Source organism: Talpa europaea (genome assembly GCF_964194135.1).
Source record: "Talpa europaea genome assembly, chromosome: 4".
Classification (NCBI taxonomy): Eukaryota; Metazoa; Chordata; class Mammalia; order Eulipotyphla; family Talpidae; genus Talpa; species Talpa europaea.
Genome location: NC_140070.1, coordinates 115275433 through 115290930, shown reverse-complemented (window position 1 = coordinate 115290930; position 15498 = coordinate 115275433). Strand labels below are relative to the sequence as shown.

General features: G+C 39.9%; 1 protein-coding gene across 5 annotated transcripts in view; it reads right to left on the bottom strand.

The window, feature by feature from the left end:
• IGF2BP2 (insulin like growth factor 2 mRNA binding protein 2) overlaps window positions 1-15498 on the bottom strand; it is a gene marked incomplete at both ends in the record, with an annotated part of 164187 nt that overhangs the window by 25960 nt on the left and 122729 nt on the right. For 4 of the 5 annotated variants that reach the window (XM_084232396.1, XM_084232398.1, XM_084232399.1 and 1 more), the window contains 4 exons: window positions 6923-7057; window positions 8886-9158; window positions 11712-11775; window positions 15218-15269. In XM_084232396.1, the coding sequence (XP_084088522.1) occupies window positions 6923-7057; window positions 8886-9158; window positions 11712-11775; window positions 15218-15269 (524 nt within the window). Of the gene's footprint in view, window positions 1-6922; window positions 7058-8885; window positions 9159-11711; window positions 11794-15217; window positions 15270-15498 lie in introns of all 5 variants that reach the window. The other variant, XM_084232397.1, reaches the window with a different exon arrangement.

Sequence of the window (15498 nt, the reverse complement as noted above, 5' to 3'; positions counted from 1 at the left end):
CCTCTCGCACATCTGGCCTGTACCCTGGTTCTTGTATGCATAAATAAATAAATCTTTGAAAAAAAAAAAAAACAGGAGGGACGATCACAAAGGACTATGGTGATGGTGCACGGGTGAATCCATGGTGGGAATTTAATGGGGACTACACCTGAGAGGAGAAAGCAAACAATGTAAAATATGTATAAATAAATAAATTACATTTTAAAAAAAATGAAAGGGAGAGTGCCCGCAGAGCAGGCTGGAGGGCAGCATGGCACACAGTGCAGGAGCAGCCGGCCCACATAAGGGCCTGCTCTCTCTCCCTCTGCCCGCGCGTCCGGGTCCCTGGTGAGCACAGCCACCCAGTGGCCCAGGTCCCTGGGTCCAGAGGTGGCAGCAGAGCGCTCCCCGTGCTGCTTTAACCCACACACTGCTCCCTAAGCGGGGCTTTCCACAGCCCTCCAGTGCCCCCAACTGCCATGCACAGCTCACGAAAAGACACCACCTTCACCAAGACCTTCGTGTGCAGCCTGTCCTACCACACCACTGATGCCTTGCCCAGGAAGTACTTTGAGGGCATCGGGGACATCGAGAAGGAAGTGGTCAACACTGGCAGCCAGTTGGGCAAATACAGAAACTATGGTTTTGCGACTATGGCCAACTGGGAGGCAGCTGAGAGCGCTTGCAAAGACCTGAACCCCAATATCCACCGCTGTAAGGCCAACAAGAACTTAGTGTATCTGGGTGCCAAGCCACAAAGCCTTCAGATGGGCTTTACCATGGATGTGCAGCAGCTGCACCACACCTTAATCCAGAGTACTTATGGGTGGATGCCATTGTCCAGCCCAGCATGGTGATCCTGGACACACCAGCCCCATCACTGTTCTCGTCTTCACCAAGTACACGAAGGCCAGCCCAGTCAGCCCAGCCTACCCCCAGTATCCGCCAGCCACCTATGGCCTGAACTGTAAGCTGTCTCTCCCTCGCCAGCTTCGTGGGCATGGTTACCTGGCTGCCGTGCCCAGGCCCTTGGGCAGCAGCACCCTGGGTGCCATCTTCCTACAGTACCAACCTCCTCAGCTGCAGCCTGACCAGATGCAGTAAGTGGCTCCTCTGGGATCAGCAGCTGTGTTACCCACACCCTGGCAGGGCCCGGAAGTTGCCTCTTTGATCTAGGACTCCTCATGCCTGGGGGAGGTGGAGGGCTGTCTTGGAGAACAAGGACAGCCAAGAGCTACTTGCAGCTGCACCCCACCATCCTTCTTCATACTGCCCCCAACCAGGTATGGTGGACCTGTGACCCCTGCCACAGCCAGGCAGGGGCTTTTGGGGACCCTCTTGCAGACCCCAGATGCCCTCCTTGCCCTGGTCCCTCTGAGGTGCCTCACTCAAGGGAATCTAGAGAGCAAGGTGCAGAGAACATCATATTCAGTGGTAAAAGGTTGAAATCTATTCCTTTAAGATCAAAAACATAAGATAAAGATGCCTGCTTGCACCACTTATATTTAATATATTATTAGAAGTCCTAGCCAGAGTAATTAAGTATGAAAAAGAGATAAAAGGCCTCTAACTTGGAAAGAAGTAAAATTATTCCTATGTCGAAAACGCTAGACTCCACAAAGAAAGCATTAGAACTAATGAACTAATTCAGCAACATGGTAGGATATAAAATCAACACACAAAAATTTGTTTCATTTCTATACACTAATTATCTGAAAAGGAAATTTAAAAAATAATGCCATTCACAATGACATCATAAAGAATAAACACCAAAGAATAATTTTAACCAAGGAAGTAAAAGATTTATACTCCGAAAACTACAAAACTTTGTCGAAAGAAATTAAAATAGACAGAAATAAATGGAAAGACATCCTGTTTCATGGATTGGAAGACTTAATACTGTTTAGATGTCCTCACTATCCAAAGTGATGGATAGATCCAGTGTACCCCTATCAAAATCCCAATGGTAACATTTGCAGAAATAGATGAATTTCATTCTAAAATTCATATGGAATCTTGACGGACCTTGAATAGTCAAAAGAATGTTGAAAAAGAACAAAGTCAGAAGGCCCACACTCCCTGATTTCAAAACATATTAAATTGAATAGAGATCCCAGAAATAAACCCTCACATATATGGTCAATGATCTGTAACAAGGGTACCAAGTTTACACAATGGGGAAAGTATAGTTTTTTCAACAAATGGTGCTGGGAAAACAGGATATCCACATGCAAAATTAAGAAGCTGGACCCCTTGTGGAGAAAAAGGAACTCTTCTGCACTGTTGGTGGGAGTGCAAACTGGTCCAACCACTATGGAGAGCTGTGTGGAGATTTCTGGACCTACTAAACATAGAGCTTCCATATGATGCAGCAATTCCACTCCTAGGTATTTACCCAAAGGACACAGAAACATCAATTCCAAAGAGCACCTGCACCCCTATGTTTATAGCAGCACTATTTACAATAGCTAAGCTTTGGAAACAACCCAAATGCCCAAAAATAGATGACTGGATCAAGAAGATGTGGTACATATACACCGTGGAATATTACTCAGCATTCAAAAAAGATAAACATATGCAATTTGCAGCAACATGGATGGCGCTGGAAGGGATCATGCTCAGCGAAATAAGCCAGAAAGAAAAAGAAAAATACCAGATGGTCTCACTCATAGCAGGGATCTAGAAAACTTAAATAAGGGACCAGGAAAAATGAATAACTATAAGAAAGTGAAAATCAAAATCAACAAAAAACTATGAACCAGAGATGCTCTATGGGGGGTAGGGGGCGGGAGGGGAGGGATTGGGGTCAAAATAAGGGGGTTGCAATTGTATGGGGAATATAAAAATAAAATTTATTATTAAAAAAAAAGAAGCTGGACCCTTATCTTACTTCATATATAAAAATGAACTCAATATGGACTAAAGACCTAAATATGAAACCTAAGACCAGAAAAAAACATAGAGAAAAATTGAATGAAATTGGACATGGCAATGGCATAGTTAACAAACATAGGTAACAAAAGCAAAAATAGACAAATGGGAGTACATCAGATAAAAACATCTGTGTATCAAAGAACACAATTAATAGTGAAAAAACAACCTATGGGATGGAAATAAATATTTGCAAATCATGTATCTACCAGGGATTAATACAGACTCCTACAACTCAACAACAAAAAATATCAAATAACCTGTTTTAAAAATGGGCAAAGGGGACCTCCCTGGTGGTGCAAGGGGTTAAGATGCAACCTATGAAGATGTTCGCAGCCACTGCAGCATGAGTTCGATCCCTGGCCAGCCAGGGAGCTACCCACATGGCGCAGCAGACTTCACCTGTCTCTCCTGCTGCTCCCCTCAGCAGTGTATTTCAGTCAATCTGCCTGTTCTGTTCCCCACTCTGTCTCTGGTGAATCCTCTCACTGCCCCCCGCCACACCTCTGGCCTGTACCCCAGCTCTTGTATGCATAAATAAATAAAGATTTTAAAAAAATGGGCAAAGGAATTCAACAGATATTTCTCCAAAGATGACGTACAAATGCCAACAAATATATGAAGAGATATTAAACATCATTAATCATCAGAGAAATGCAAATAAAAATCACAGTGAGATATTGTGAATACAAAATGTTACCTCACAACCATTAGTTTGACAGTTATCAAAATAACAGAAAATAACAAGTGTTGGTGAGGATGTGGAGAAATTAGAACCCTTGTGCGGTGATTTATAAATGGTACAATCACTACAGAAAACAGTATAAAAGGCTTCTCAAAAAATTGGAAATAGAACTACCCTATGGTCGAGCCATCTCATATCTGAATGTGTAAGAGTTGAAAACGTCAAAGAGATATCGCTGACTCATGTTCATTATAGACATAACAGCCAAGAGTTAAAGCAACCCAAATGTCCACCAAAGGGTGAATAAATGAACAAAATGTGGTCCATACATGCAATGGGATATTTTCTAATCTTAAAAGGAAAAGCTACATGCCACAATATGGACAAATCTTTTTTTTTTTCCGTGGGACCCTTGCGGGTGGCCGGGGAGTGAACCGGCACTACAGAGGCTGCGGGCAGCCTTGCAGCCCAGCGCTCAACTGCTGTGCCACCAGGGGAGGCCCAAATCTTTAGGAACTTATGCTAAGTGAAATAAGGCAGTCACAAAAATATAAATACTGAATGAGTCTACTCATCTAGATCTCTAAAATAGTCCAATTCATAGAATGGTAGTCACCAGAGGCTAGAGGCAGAGGGGAAAAGAGAGTAGTTGTTTAACAGCTATAGAGTTTCAGTTTTGCAAAGTGAAAATGTTCTGGAGATCTGTTTCACAATGATATGAATGTACTTAACACTACTGAACTAGTTATTATAGATAATAAAAGCAAAAATAGACAAATGGGACTATATCAAAAAATCTGTGTATCAAAGAACACAATAGTTGAAAAACAACCTATGGGATGTTAAAGCAACCTAAAAATGTTAAAGAAGATAAATCTTATATATTTTTACCACAATAAAAAAAAAAGTCAAACAAATAAAAATGGAACAAGGAAAGGATGCCCTCTCTTTCAACCTCTGAATATTTTTCTGTGAGGACACAAGGTCTGAAATCACTACAATCATCTTGTCATCACCAGGGGAAGTGCAGACATCCTGAGAAGGGTAGAGCAGAAAACAGAAAGCAAAGTTATGGGTCTTCGAGTTCACGATTCAACTGACCTTGGAATCACTCTTCCTTGGTCATGTGACAAAATGTTGTTTCTTATTGCTTATTTGTTATATTTTCTGCTACTTGAGACCAAAACCATCTAACAGAATCATCACTATTGCCTCAAAATAAGTAAAAGCTTAAGGAAGTTCTGGCACACAGCAGGTGCTCAATAAATAAAAGGAAAGTTTAGGCTATCTCTCCTAAATTTTCACCTCTTACTATCCTACCTCAGGGCTCAGCTCAAATGTCCCACAGGGAAACCTTATCTGTAACCCCATATCTCTCCCTATCCTTCTGGAAGTTTGGTTAGGACCTCCAGTGAGAGGCAGTCATTTTCCACTGTGGCACTTCTCACAGCTGTTACTAATTAGTCACTAGTGTAATCATTTATTTAGCAAATGTCTCTCCCACTGGATTTTGAGCTCCAGGAAAGCAAGAACTGAGTCTTATTCATGATTTTAGCCTCAGCCCCCATCACAGTACTTGGCACAGGGTGGTACTCAAAAACAATTTTATTTCAAAGATATTCAAACTTTATCTTAGCTCTATAGAAAAACTTAAAAGCCCAATTTATAAATTTTTGATAGCTGCTCTCATTGAAAGGACCTAGGAAGGTATTATTTAAAAAATTCTCAATAACTTGGATGAGAGATTCTTCAATTAAGCCACAGCGTTTAGGGGTTTCAAAAGTCCCAATCAGAGTAAATAATTCATATATGAAAGATTAGAGTCCCTTATGAAATCTGCAATTTTTTTAAAGGGCTACTTTCATCATTTTGGTTTTAGAACATTCTTATTTGACATTATTTGCTAATTAATTTTACATTCAATTCATCCCTTACTATTTCCCTATAAAACTGCCACCTCTACCCACAGTAGATTTTGCCAAACTGACAGAGCCTTTATTTTTATTATAGTGTCTATTCCATTACCATTAATTCATTTGTAATACAAAGTCAACTGGTTTAGTAAGAACTGTAGTTGCCATTAAGATTGATACCAGGGCCTCCCCGGTGGCAAAGCAGTTGAGCGCTGGGTTGCGAAGCTGCCCGCAGCCTCTGCAGCACCGGTTCAATCCCCGGCCACTGGGTGAGGGTCCCACATAGCGCGCAGACCTCTCCTGCCGCCCGCTGCTCCCCTCAGCAGTGTACTTCGTCAGTCTACCTGTTCTGGTACCCGCTCTGGCTCTGGTGAATTCTCTCGTCCTCCCACGCTTCTGACTGTACCCAGTGCTTGTATAAATCAATAAATCTTTTTTTTTTTTAAAGAGGCATGTATTTTTATTTATTTATTTGTTTATTTGTTTGTTTATACATGCACTGGGTACAGTCAGAAGCGTGGGAGGGTGAGAGAACTCACCAGAGCCAGAGCGGGGAGCAGAGCAGGCAGAAGGACCGAAGTACACTGCTGAGGGGAGCAGCGGGAGGCAGGAGAGGTCTGCGCGCCATGTGGGACCCTCCTCTGGTGGCTGGGGAGCAGCCGGGGATCAAACCGGCGCCACAGAGGCCACGGGGAGCTTCGCAACCCAGCGCTCAACTGCTGCGCCACCAGGGCGGCCCTAAATAAATAAATCTTAAAAAAAAAAAAAGATTGATACCACATTCATTAAGCCATGGAATCCTAAAAAGTAATTTGTAAAGGAGGTAGGGAAGCTAGAAGAAAAAAGAGGATGAGTCAAGCAGCCATTTGGGTACAAAAGGTTTAGAGAACCTTCCAGAATGGGAACCCCCCAGCAAATGATGGCTTTGATGATAATGTACATTTTACACCTGCACTGTCCAATATGAAAGCCATTAGCCATACATTTAACCATTTAAATTTGAACTAATTAAAATAAGCTATCTAGTTCCTTCATGGTACTAGTCAAATTTCAGTTATTGAATATCAACATGTGGCTGGTGGCTATCATATTAAACATGCAAGGTATAATATAGACAACACACAAAGCTTTGGACAGCATGGATCTATACATGCCTGGGATAAATATCAACAAGAGATGGAAACATTTGAATGACCAAGAGAGACAAAAGAGGGGAAAAAAGCCATATTATAAATATAAAAGATCTATTTCCCACTTAATTCTCCATAGGAACAAATTTCTTAAAAATAATTCCTCCCCTGCTCACTTTACTAAGTAACAGATTTACAGCTTTTTAAAAATTTTCTTCAAGTAAATGGATGAGAATGTGCTCTTATTCCCTGTTGAGTGGTCTGGGTATTGCATATGAACTTACAGTTTGGTCTCATCAGCCTCTTTCTGCATGATCTCAAGAATCATGCGGCATGCTTCAGAGGTCCCCTCTGGGGTGGCATGGATGGTGACAGGCTTCTCTGCAGCCCCAGAATTCTCTTTTCTGTGGATGTCTACCCTGCAGGGAAAGAATCAGGAGCCATAGCACAAAGTCATGTGGGACAGGATCCTAGTCCCAAGAATGAGTTGCACCAGTCAATCCACAGCAAGGACACAGACAAGAAAGTGTCATTAGCACATCTGCAACCAATGCGATTCTCTGAGAAGGCAGCAAGCAGTGCAGGGGGTCTCGTGCCACTTGAATTCTATGCAGCTCCATCTTATGTACATCTCAAGGCAGTATTTCTTATAGGAGTGCTGTGGGACAAGGCACCAAGCCAACTTGCTAATGAAGCTAGTTTGGCAAATGAGGTATCTTGTGTAGTCTTTCAAATGACTGTGGAAGTGAGGAGTAAAGCGAGTGGGATAATACTGCACATTGGCACAGTGCTGGTCTCTGAACTGACTGCAGCTTTTAAAAGCCATATGTTAATCCAAACATGAAATTTAAGCAAGCTTTATATATATGGTTGTAGACAAAACCAGAGGCACACCCTCTCTCTGCCTCTCTGAGTTCGTTTGCTTTCTACTGAACACCTGCTTTCTTCCAGGTTCTTCAAACTCACGGCTCAAAATCTTGATGACTTTATCGAACTTCTTTGGGTAGCTGTGGTCCTATTTGGTTTTGTTAACTTTTTTAAAAAAATCACATAATGATTGTATCCTTTTTCACCTTGACTATTAAAAGGTCCATATCCAAGTTTTGACCAAACTCTATAAAATGGGAACCTACTTTGAGAAGTTACCTCCTTTTATTCAAACTGATTGGTTGTATTTTTAAAGCTACTTTAAACTATTTTGGGAACAAAAAGACAGACATAAAAATCATCTTTGAATTAAAGCAAATTTGGAGGAAGGAAAAGGACTTATTTTAAAATAAACGAAACACCAGGTAGTGTTGCTCTACCACCTCATCACTTCACTCCCATGTTTATGAATTCCAGCATTCAAATAAGTAGCTTTAATTTGGGTGTAACTCAGATACTTTGAAGAAAATAGTGTTTTCATATTAGGTTACAAGACATTCAATGAATTATCTGAATAAAATACACAGACATATAAATAGCAAATATCATCAGTAACAGTACTTTGCAATTTAAGTGCTTTCATAGTAATTATTTTGTTCATTCTGCCTATCTTAATTATCACAATAATCTTGGCTTACAGAAGAAGCAATTGATGTTCAGGGTAGTTAAAATTTTTCTCAAGCTCATAGAGCCATTCAGTGGTAAAGCTTGAACATGGGTCTGTGCTTTCAAATCTTGTACTTTCTACATTACATCATGTTGTGACCTTAATGCACATACAAATGTCAACAACTATAATTCCTTAGACAGAAAACTAAACATAAGGCTAATGTATTTTACTTCTTGCTCAATATGGCAGTGACTCACCTGCTTCCTTTAGGTAGCTGTGAGACCGCCTAGGTAGTCTCAAAGAATAACTACCACCCAAGACTCTGACTCAGGAGAGGAGGTAAGAGCTAAGTAAGTAGATTCTAGGATCCCACCAAGTTCAGTCCCATACCTATGTTGTTTTAGAAATAGATGTGTTCACAAGCATTAGTTAGCTTCAGAGAACAATCCTTGGCTTGTGAGGTCATTAGTACCTTCTTTATGAACCTTTAGTGTTTCAGAGTATGATTTTTAGGCCATTGGCATGAAAGCTCATTCAAGTTCTGGGTTTTATGTTAGTCTGTTAGTAGTTCTGTTTAAAGAAGCCACCATCCCATACAGCACAGCCCCCCACTGCTGATGCAAGCGAGAGCAACCTGATGGTGGCTGGGACCCACCAGCACTCAGGGGACCCCTCAGAAGGAAGTAAAAGGAAGCCCGGGAGGCACGTACCGGGACTGGGTCTGCTTAGTGATGTTCTTTATGGTCAAGCCCTCCTTTCCGATGATGGCACCAACAAACTGGGTGGGGACCAGGATCCGCAGCGGGAAATCAATCTGTCTGGCCTGAGAAGAGCCCCCAGGGGCGTGGCCTTGCTCCCGGGAAGAGTGGTCCCCACGCTGGGCTCGCTGAGGGGGCGAAGGGGAGCTCACCTCTTCATCCGGGATGTAGGAAATCTTGAAGGAGTAGTTCTCAAGCTGATGCCCACTAAGCTTCTCGATGGCTCTGAAATGCAGAATGGGCAGGTAGGCTTCATTAGAGAGCAACATCAGAGAAGACCTTCAAAGTCAGTGAATAGGTACAATCACTGTCATTGATTAATTGCCTATTTGACAGCCATTTCCCCAGTGGTAGCAAGACAGATGTCACCTCTGTTCCCTCAGAGCTTGTGGTTAACAAAAAAATCACAACTATAGGCCTGGTTAGACTTGATAGATAATTTTGCATTCTTTTTTTTTTTTTAACCATCCAAGGTTGTAACCCCATCATCAAAGATTTTTTGTTAAGTATCAGCATAAAACTATGACTCGTGGTGGTGCAAGGGGTTAAGTCTCAGCACTATGAAGCTATCAGCAGCAACTGCAACACTGAGTTTGATCCCCAGCCAGGGAGCTAACCCTCGTGGTGCAGCAGGCCTCTCCAGTCTCAGGTGCTGCTCCTCTCAGCAGTGTATTTCAATAAGTCCACCTGTTCTGCTCCCCACTCTGTCTCTGGTGAATTCTCTCACCACCACCCCCCCACACCTCTGGCCTACATCCCAGTTCTTGTATGCATAAATAAAATAAATCTTTAAAAAAAACCTATGACTCCTTTTTTTCTTTAATCAAGATATATTTATTATTGAAAATTCATAAATATGTAAGCAAATAAGAAAAAATTCCTAGGCTACTCTATACCTTTCATATATATATATATATATATATATATATATATAGTGGGTTAACATTATATGTACTGTTTTCTAACTTTAAAAAGGAGTTAATATTCTAAAAATTGTTCCAAGCAATTAAATATTCTGTAATTAAATTTTTTCTAGTTAACATTTTACTGATTTACCATAGTTTTTTACACTGATTCGATATTGCTAGACATCTATTTATCGACGTATCAATCAATCATCTATCAATTTATCAATCATCTATCTATCATGTTCAATCCTTTACTACTGCATACAATGTTACCATAGGCATTTTTGTTTTATTGATTTTGTTAAAGATTTATTTTATTTATTTATGCATACAAGAACTAGGGCCTAGGCCAGAGGTGTGGAGGAGGGGGTGAGAGAATTCAACAGACAGAGTGGGTAGCAGAACTACTGAAATACACTGCTGAGGGGAGCAGTGGGCAAGACAGGAGCAGTTAACTGTGCCATGTGGGTCAGCTCCCTGGCTGTGGATCAACTCATGCCTACAGTGGCTGGTGATAGCTTGATAGCACTGAGACTTAACTCCTGCGCCACCAGGGAGGTTCCCATGGGCATCTTTATAACTACAATTCTGCACAAAGGCAAATTCCTACTGCAACTGCTGGGTCAGAGAGTATGCAGAATTCTAACATTAATTATTGCATACTGTCCTCTGGAAAGGTCTCAACATTTACTACCCCATAGTAGTTAAAAGGGTATTAGTTTCCTTAAACCCTTGGAGTAATATTTTAAAATATTTTATCATTTAATGGGAATAAATTATATTCCACTATTGCATTTAAAAAATTATATAGGCAGTGAAACAATTTTTTCACATGTCTTTGGTAGCATTAACTATATACTACTAGATTAAGTGTGTAGGGTTTGTCAATTTATTGCAAAGCAGTGCCTTTTAAATTCAATAAAAGCAACCAAGTAATATGTACAAAGTTCCTAAGTGGCAGCTGAAAAAGAGCTATAAAGGTGTGTTGGTACATGTCCTGGTTACATACGTATGCAAAGTTAACAGCAAATAAACTTGCATTTTTCAAAGCAAAATTAAGTTTTTCAAAACTGGCAGTATGAAAGCAGGTAGAATGTGTCTTCATGTGTATTGAAACCTTGAAGAAGAAATAAACTATAATCCTGGTACATTTAACCAATATTATTCTACATCTATAAAGCATGACCACATTTTACCATAATTCTAGACACAGTGACCTGACTGGCACTTCAAAGACCTCTTTACAAAAGGGAAATTGTTTTTGTTGTTTTTTTAAAAAAAAAATTAATCCTGCATTCATTAATGCCCAAGCTCAAGATTAACCATGGTTGAAGCACACAGTCCTGAGAGGGGAACGGGAAGTGAACAGGAAGAGAAGGGGGGGCAGGGAAAAGAACGCATGCTGAGTACTCTGTGATGAACTACCCCCAGATAGTTCTCCCTGCTGCTGATCCCTCTGTTAATATTACACGGAGGAAAAGTCAGCGTTTCAGTGTTCATCCAACCAGGGTGGCTCTGAGGATGCTTCTTCCTCATAGTGCATGTTATAAATTCCAGGTGGATGTGGCTCCCAGTGATTGGCAAAGCAGAATCTTGGGGGCAGCATGTCACAGGGCCGTTGCACCCTCTATTCCTGATCATGTCAAGACATAGCTGCTATCTCCGCTTTGATGCCTAAGACATTTTTCAAGATTAAGTCTCTGTGTAGTCAGCAAATAGACATCTTGGTATAAATACCCCAGCGCTCTACTGACGGGGCTTCACTGGTATGTCAAAGACCTGCATCTTTTCAGAAAAGGTTTAGAATGCAATGGAATTCAAAGACAACCCTCCAAAAAATTTCAAAGGAAACAAGCTCACATTCACTTACATTTTTGCTTCTTCTCTTGTTGCATATGTGACATTGACAACAGCAGTTTCTGTGTCTGTATTGACTAGGAAAGAAGCAAAAATTACAATGTCATAGGAAAAAAATCTGTCACCCTTTGGTTCAATATAAACAGATAAACTTTAGAGAAAAATGCCCTAAAATTCACTACCTTAATTGTATCATTATTTGAATTTCTACCTTTATTCACATTCATTCATGGTAATTTGTGATCAATTGCATGTACAACTCTAAGCTATTTTTTCACTTTGTTTATAAACACTTTTGCATGTGTATGTACATTTTCTTTATATTTTTCATTTTGGTGCCTGAAAAAAATTACAATAAGTAAATGTGCCATAATTTTGCCTAGCCAAATTCCTCAGTTATTGACAATAGGTTGTTTCTACTATTTGCAATTCTAAATAATGCTGCTAAAAATCACTTTTACTACAGCCATGCGATTTATTCTTCTGAATTACTTTCTTAGGCTAAAAATCACTGAGGAAAGATTATCAGGTAAAAGATCATGATGTTTCCTAATGCATATTTTCAGAAGTTTGTATGAATTTATGTACCCACTATTAAGTTATGGGTTTTAACTTTGATTTGCAATTACCTTTACATTACTGGATATAAGTAAAAAATATTAAGATTTGAGATTCTTTGCTCATTGACAAAGTTGAGCTATCGCTAATTTTGTTTCCCTCTAATTAAACTCCTTGTCTAAGTATGAGTTAAATTTAGTAACTATCTACAACCAGTAAGAAAATGGACAATTTCAACTCACTTGACTGAAGGAAAGAGCCCACAAACTCTAAGATGGTCTAGTAAGGTCACCCTGTGAGTTGCCTTAATTTATCAATTGCTTGCGTTTTCCTCCAAAGTGAGAAGTTCAAAATAAGCTCAAAAAGGCAGATAAAACTTTCTTAATCCACCCTGTAAACTTAAACTAAAAATACTAGAGACCACCAAGTATATATGACCAAATTGAACCCCTCCTTTAAACATTTGTTATTAAGTGACTAGAAAATTAACATTAACACTAATTCAAGAAAACCATAATGAAGTTGTTTTTCAAAGTAATTATAAAATCTTATAGTTAAGAATTCTTAATCTTGGAACTATGCTTGAGTTTTGGAAGTCTATAAATTACCTCTACACCACCCAATGATTCAAATTAATGGATATATGAATTTTTTTGTATATAATCTCCAAAAGATTCTCAAAAAAAGTTAGAGACCAGTGATGTAAAAAATATATAAAATTTTAAAAAAGTTAAAAAAAATAAGTGAAAATAAAATATATTTACCAATGGAAAAAAAATATTATTTATCCAATAACTTCAAAGTAGCTGCAGCCTGTGTGGGGGAGGGGACTAGTAATCCTCAGAAAGGAACTGCCACTGAGATTTGCATATCTTAAATGCTGGGTCCAGCTCCAAACTTCTAATTCACACTTACCCAGAGAAGTCCTCACAGTGCAAAACAGGGGATTTGTAGCCCACAACCATCCTCTCTCAGTGCGGACACACAGAATGCTACAGTGGTTTCATATTTGCTGCTTTCTAGCGCTACAGACAAGGCCGTAGACTCAGAAAGGGAGAGAGGACTGTGTTTGACCCTCCTGAATATAGCTATCCACTACGATTCTCAGATTCTGTTCTCACATCATGGTCATCGTCTCTGTTTTTCAAAGATGTATGTCTTCAGGAAATCAGACAGTTTTTTGATTCTGGAAAGAACTGAGTTCCATTCAAATGATTTTTTCATTGGGCATGAAAGCCCTATAAAGTTTCTTAAACCTCAACTGAAGGGCTTCCCTTGTGGTGCAGGGGATTAAGCACCACACTATGAAGCGATCCACAGCCTCTGCAGCATGAGTTCCATCCCAAGCCAGCCAGGGAGAAACCCACATGGCGCAGCAGACCTCTCCTGCCTCATCTGCTGCTCCCCTCAGCAGTGTATTTCAGTCAGTCTGCCTGTTCTGCTCCCCACTCTGTCTCTGGTGAATTCTCTCACCCCCCGCATCTCTGGCCTGTACCCCAGCTCATATATGCATAAATAAATAAATCTTTAAAAAAAAAAAAACTCGATTGAAAATGTTTTCCTGCTGAATCAGGAATAATATATGAAACAGAACAAAACAAAAGCCCACCACTGCTATCCTGTAGGTGTGAGGCAGCTGGAAACTCAGTGGTCTCCAGAGCAGAGGTGCCCTAGCAGCTGCCCCAGATACCTGGAATGTTTCTTCCTTGCGTAGCAGTCTCCTGAATTTACCATATGGTCTTAGCTAGTAACTTTACAAATTCATGTCTGTAAGGCCATCTTGCCTACTACATCCAATCTTTATTGAGAATGTCTTCTCTTCCATGTGGAGGACAATAACAAGAACTGAGAAACAGAATCCTTGTAAATCATGTCTTCTTTCTGAGCTCTTTCCCTTCACCTGTGGGCATGGGCGGTCAGCAGCATGAAATTGAATAATAATATTTTTAATATTCATGGAGTGGAGAACATCTAAATAATTACTGCTTTAAAACTATTATATTATTTACACTGGCAGACAGAACAGATTGCAAATGAGACAATGGGTTCGCTGTGATCTTTCCTAAGTGGAGCTTAATAATTTTTTGAGAGTATGAGTGACACCACTGTCTGTAAGTACCTTACACAGATTAGCTTTGGGTGCCACAATTATCCAGTGATATAGGAAAGGTCAAGATTATTCTCCCCACTTTATACTCATGTGGAATCTGACTCAAGTTAAGGGACTGGTTTAAAGGCTGATGGTCAGTAAATGATTGAATTCACATTCTGCTTTTAAGGTCAACACAAAAGTAATCTTCATTGAAAGTTACTGCCTGGGCTCTCAGGAGGCTGGAATCTACATCTCTAGGCATCTTAAAATTTCTGGTGCTTCCCTTTTAAATCATATTTCATGTGTTAGAAGATTAAAAATGAAGGTGGCAGGAAAAAGGTATGCCTTTTCTGGGCAATTCTAACACTCTTCCAAGGACAGTGGTCCTTAAACCAGGGTACACACAAAAACACTTGGGAGTGTTTCTTTAAAATTCAGATTCATGAAGTCTTCTCCCAGAGTCTTGTTTTGTATGTCTATGGTGAGTCCTAGAATTTGTACTTTCACAAGCTCTAGGGCATTCTCATGTCTCCTACTTTCTGAAAAACACTATTTTTCTTAGCCAGGAAGAGAAAGGCTAAACAGTATAAATCCAATTTCTTCCTAGTAAATTAAGCTTACGGCAACCTGACAGTGTTTGTCCAGAGTATAAGAAAAATAGCCGGAAAATCATATTCCTTGAAAAAAAATTATACAGAAACTGATAGAAAGATACTGATATCTCTTACACATAGATAACAAACATACACTATCGAGCGCTTGTTTCAAAGGAATTTGAACCTACTATTTCTCCCTGGAGTTGACACAGCCTATAGAAAGTAACAGTAATCGCTTCCAAAATTCAACAGGCTAATTTCCTCATTTATTACCTTGTTCCACGTTTTCTACTGTTCCATACTGAGCCAAAAGTCCATCCAACACCTGAAAAATAGTTTCAAGGTCAGAATGGGAAGACAAGATTGGACTCACAAAAAATGGTGCAATAATATCTCCAGCAAGTGAATTAATGGAAAACAAGGACAGTTATAGGAATAATCTACCAGCATTGATGTTTCAAGTCTTCGATAAAAACAATTAGAACTGAATATATACAGGGGACTTTGATTTGCTTATTAGCTCCCAGGTAATCCGTTCACTAAGGTGATAGAGG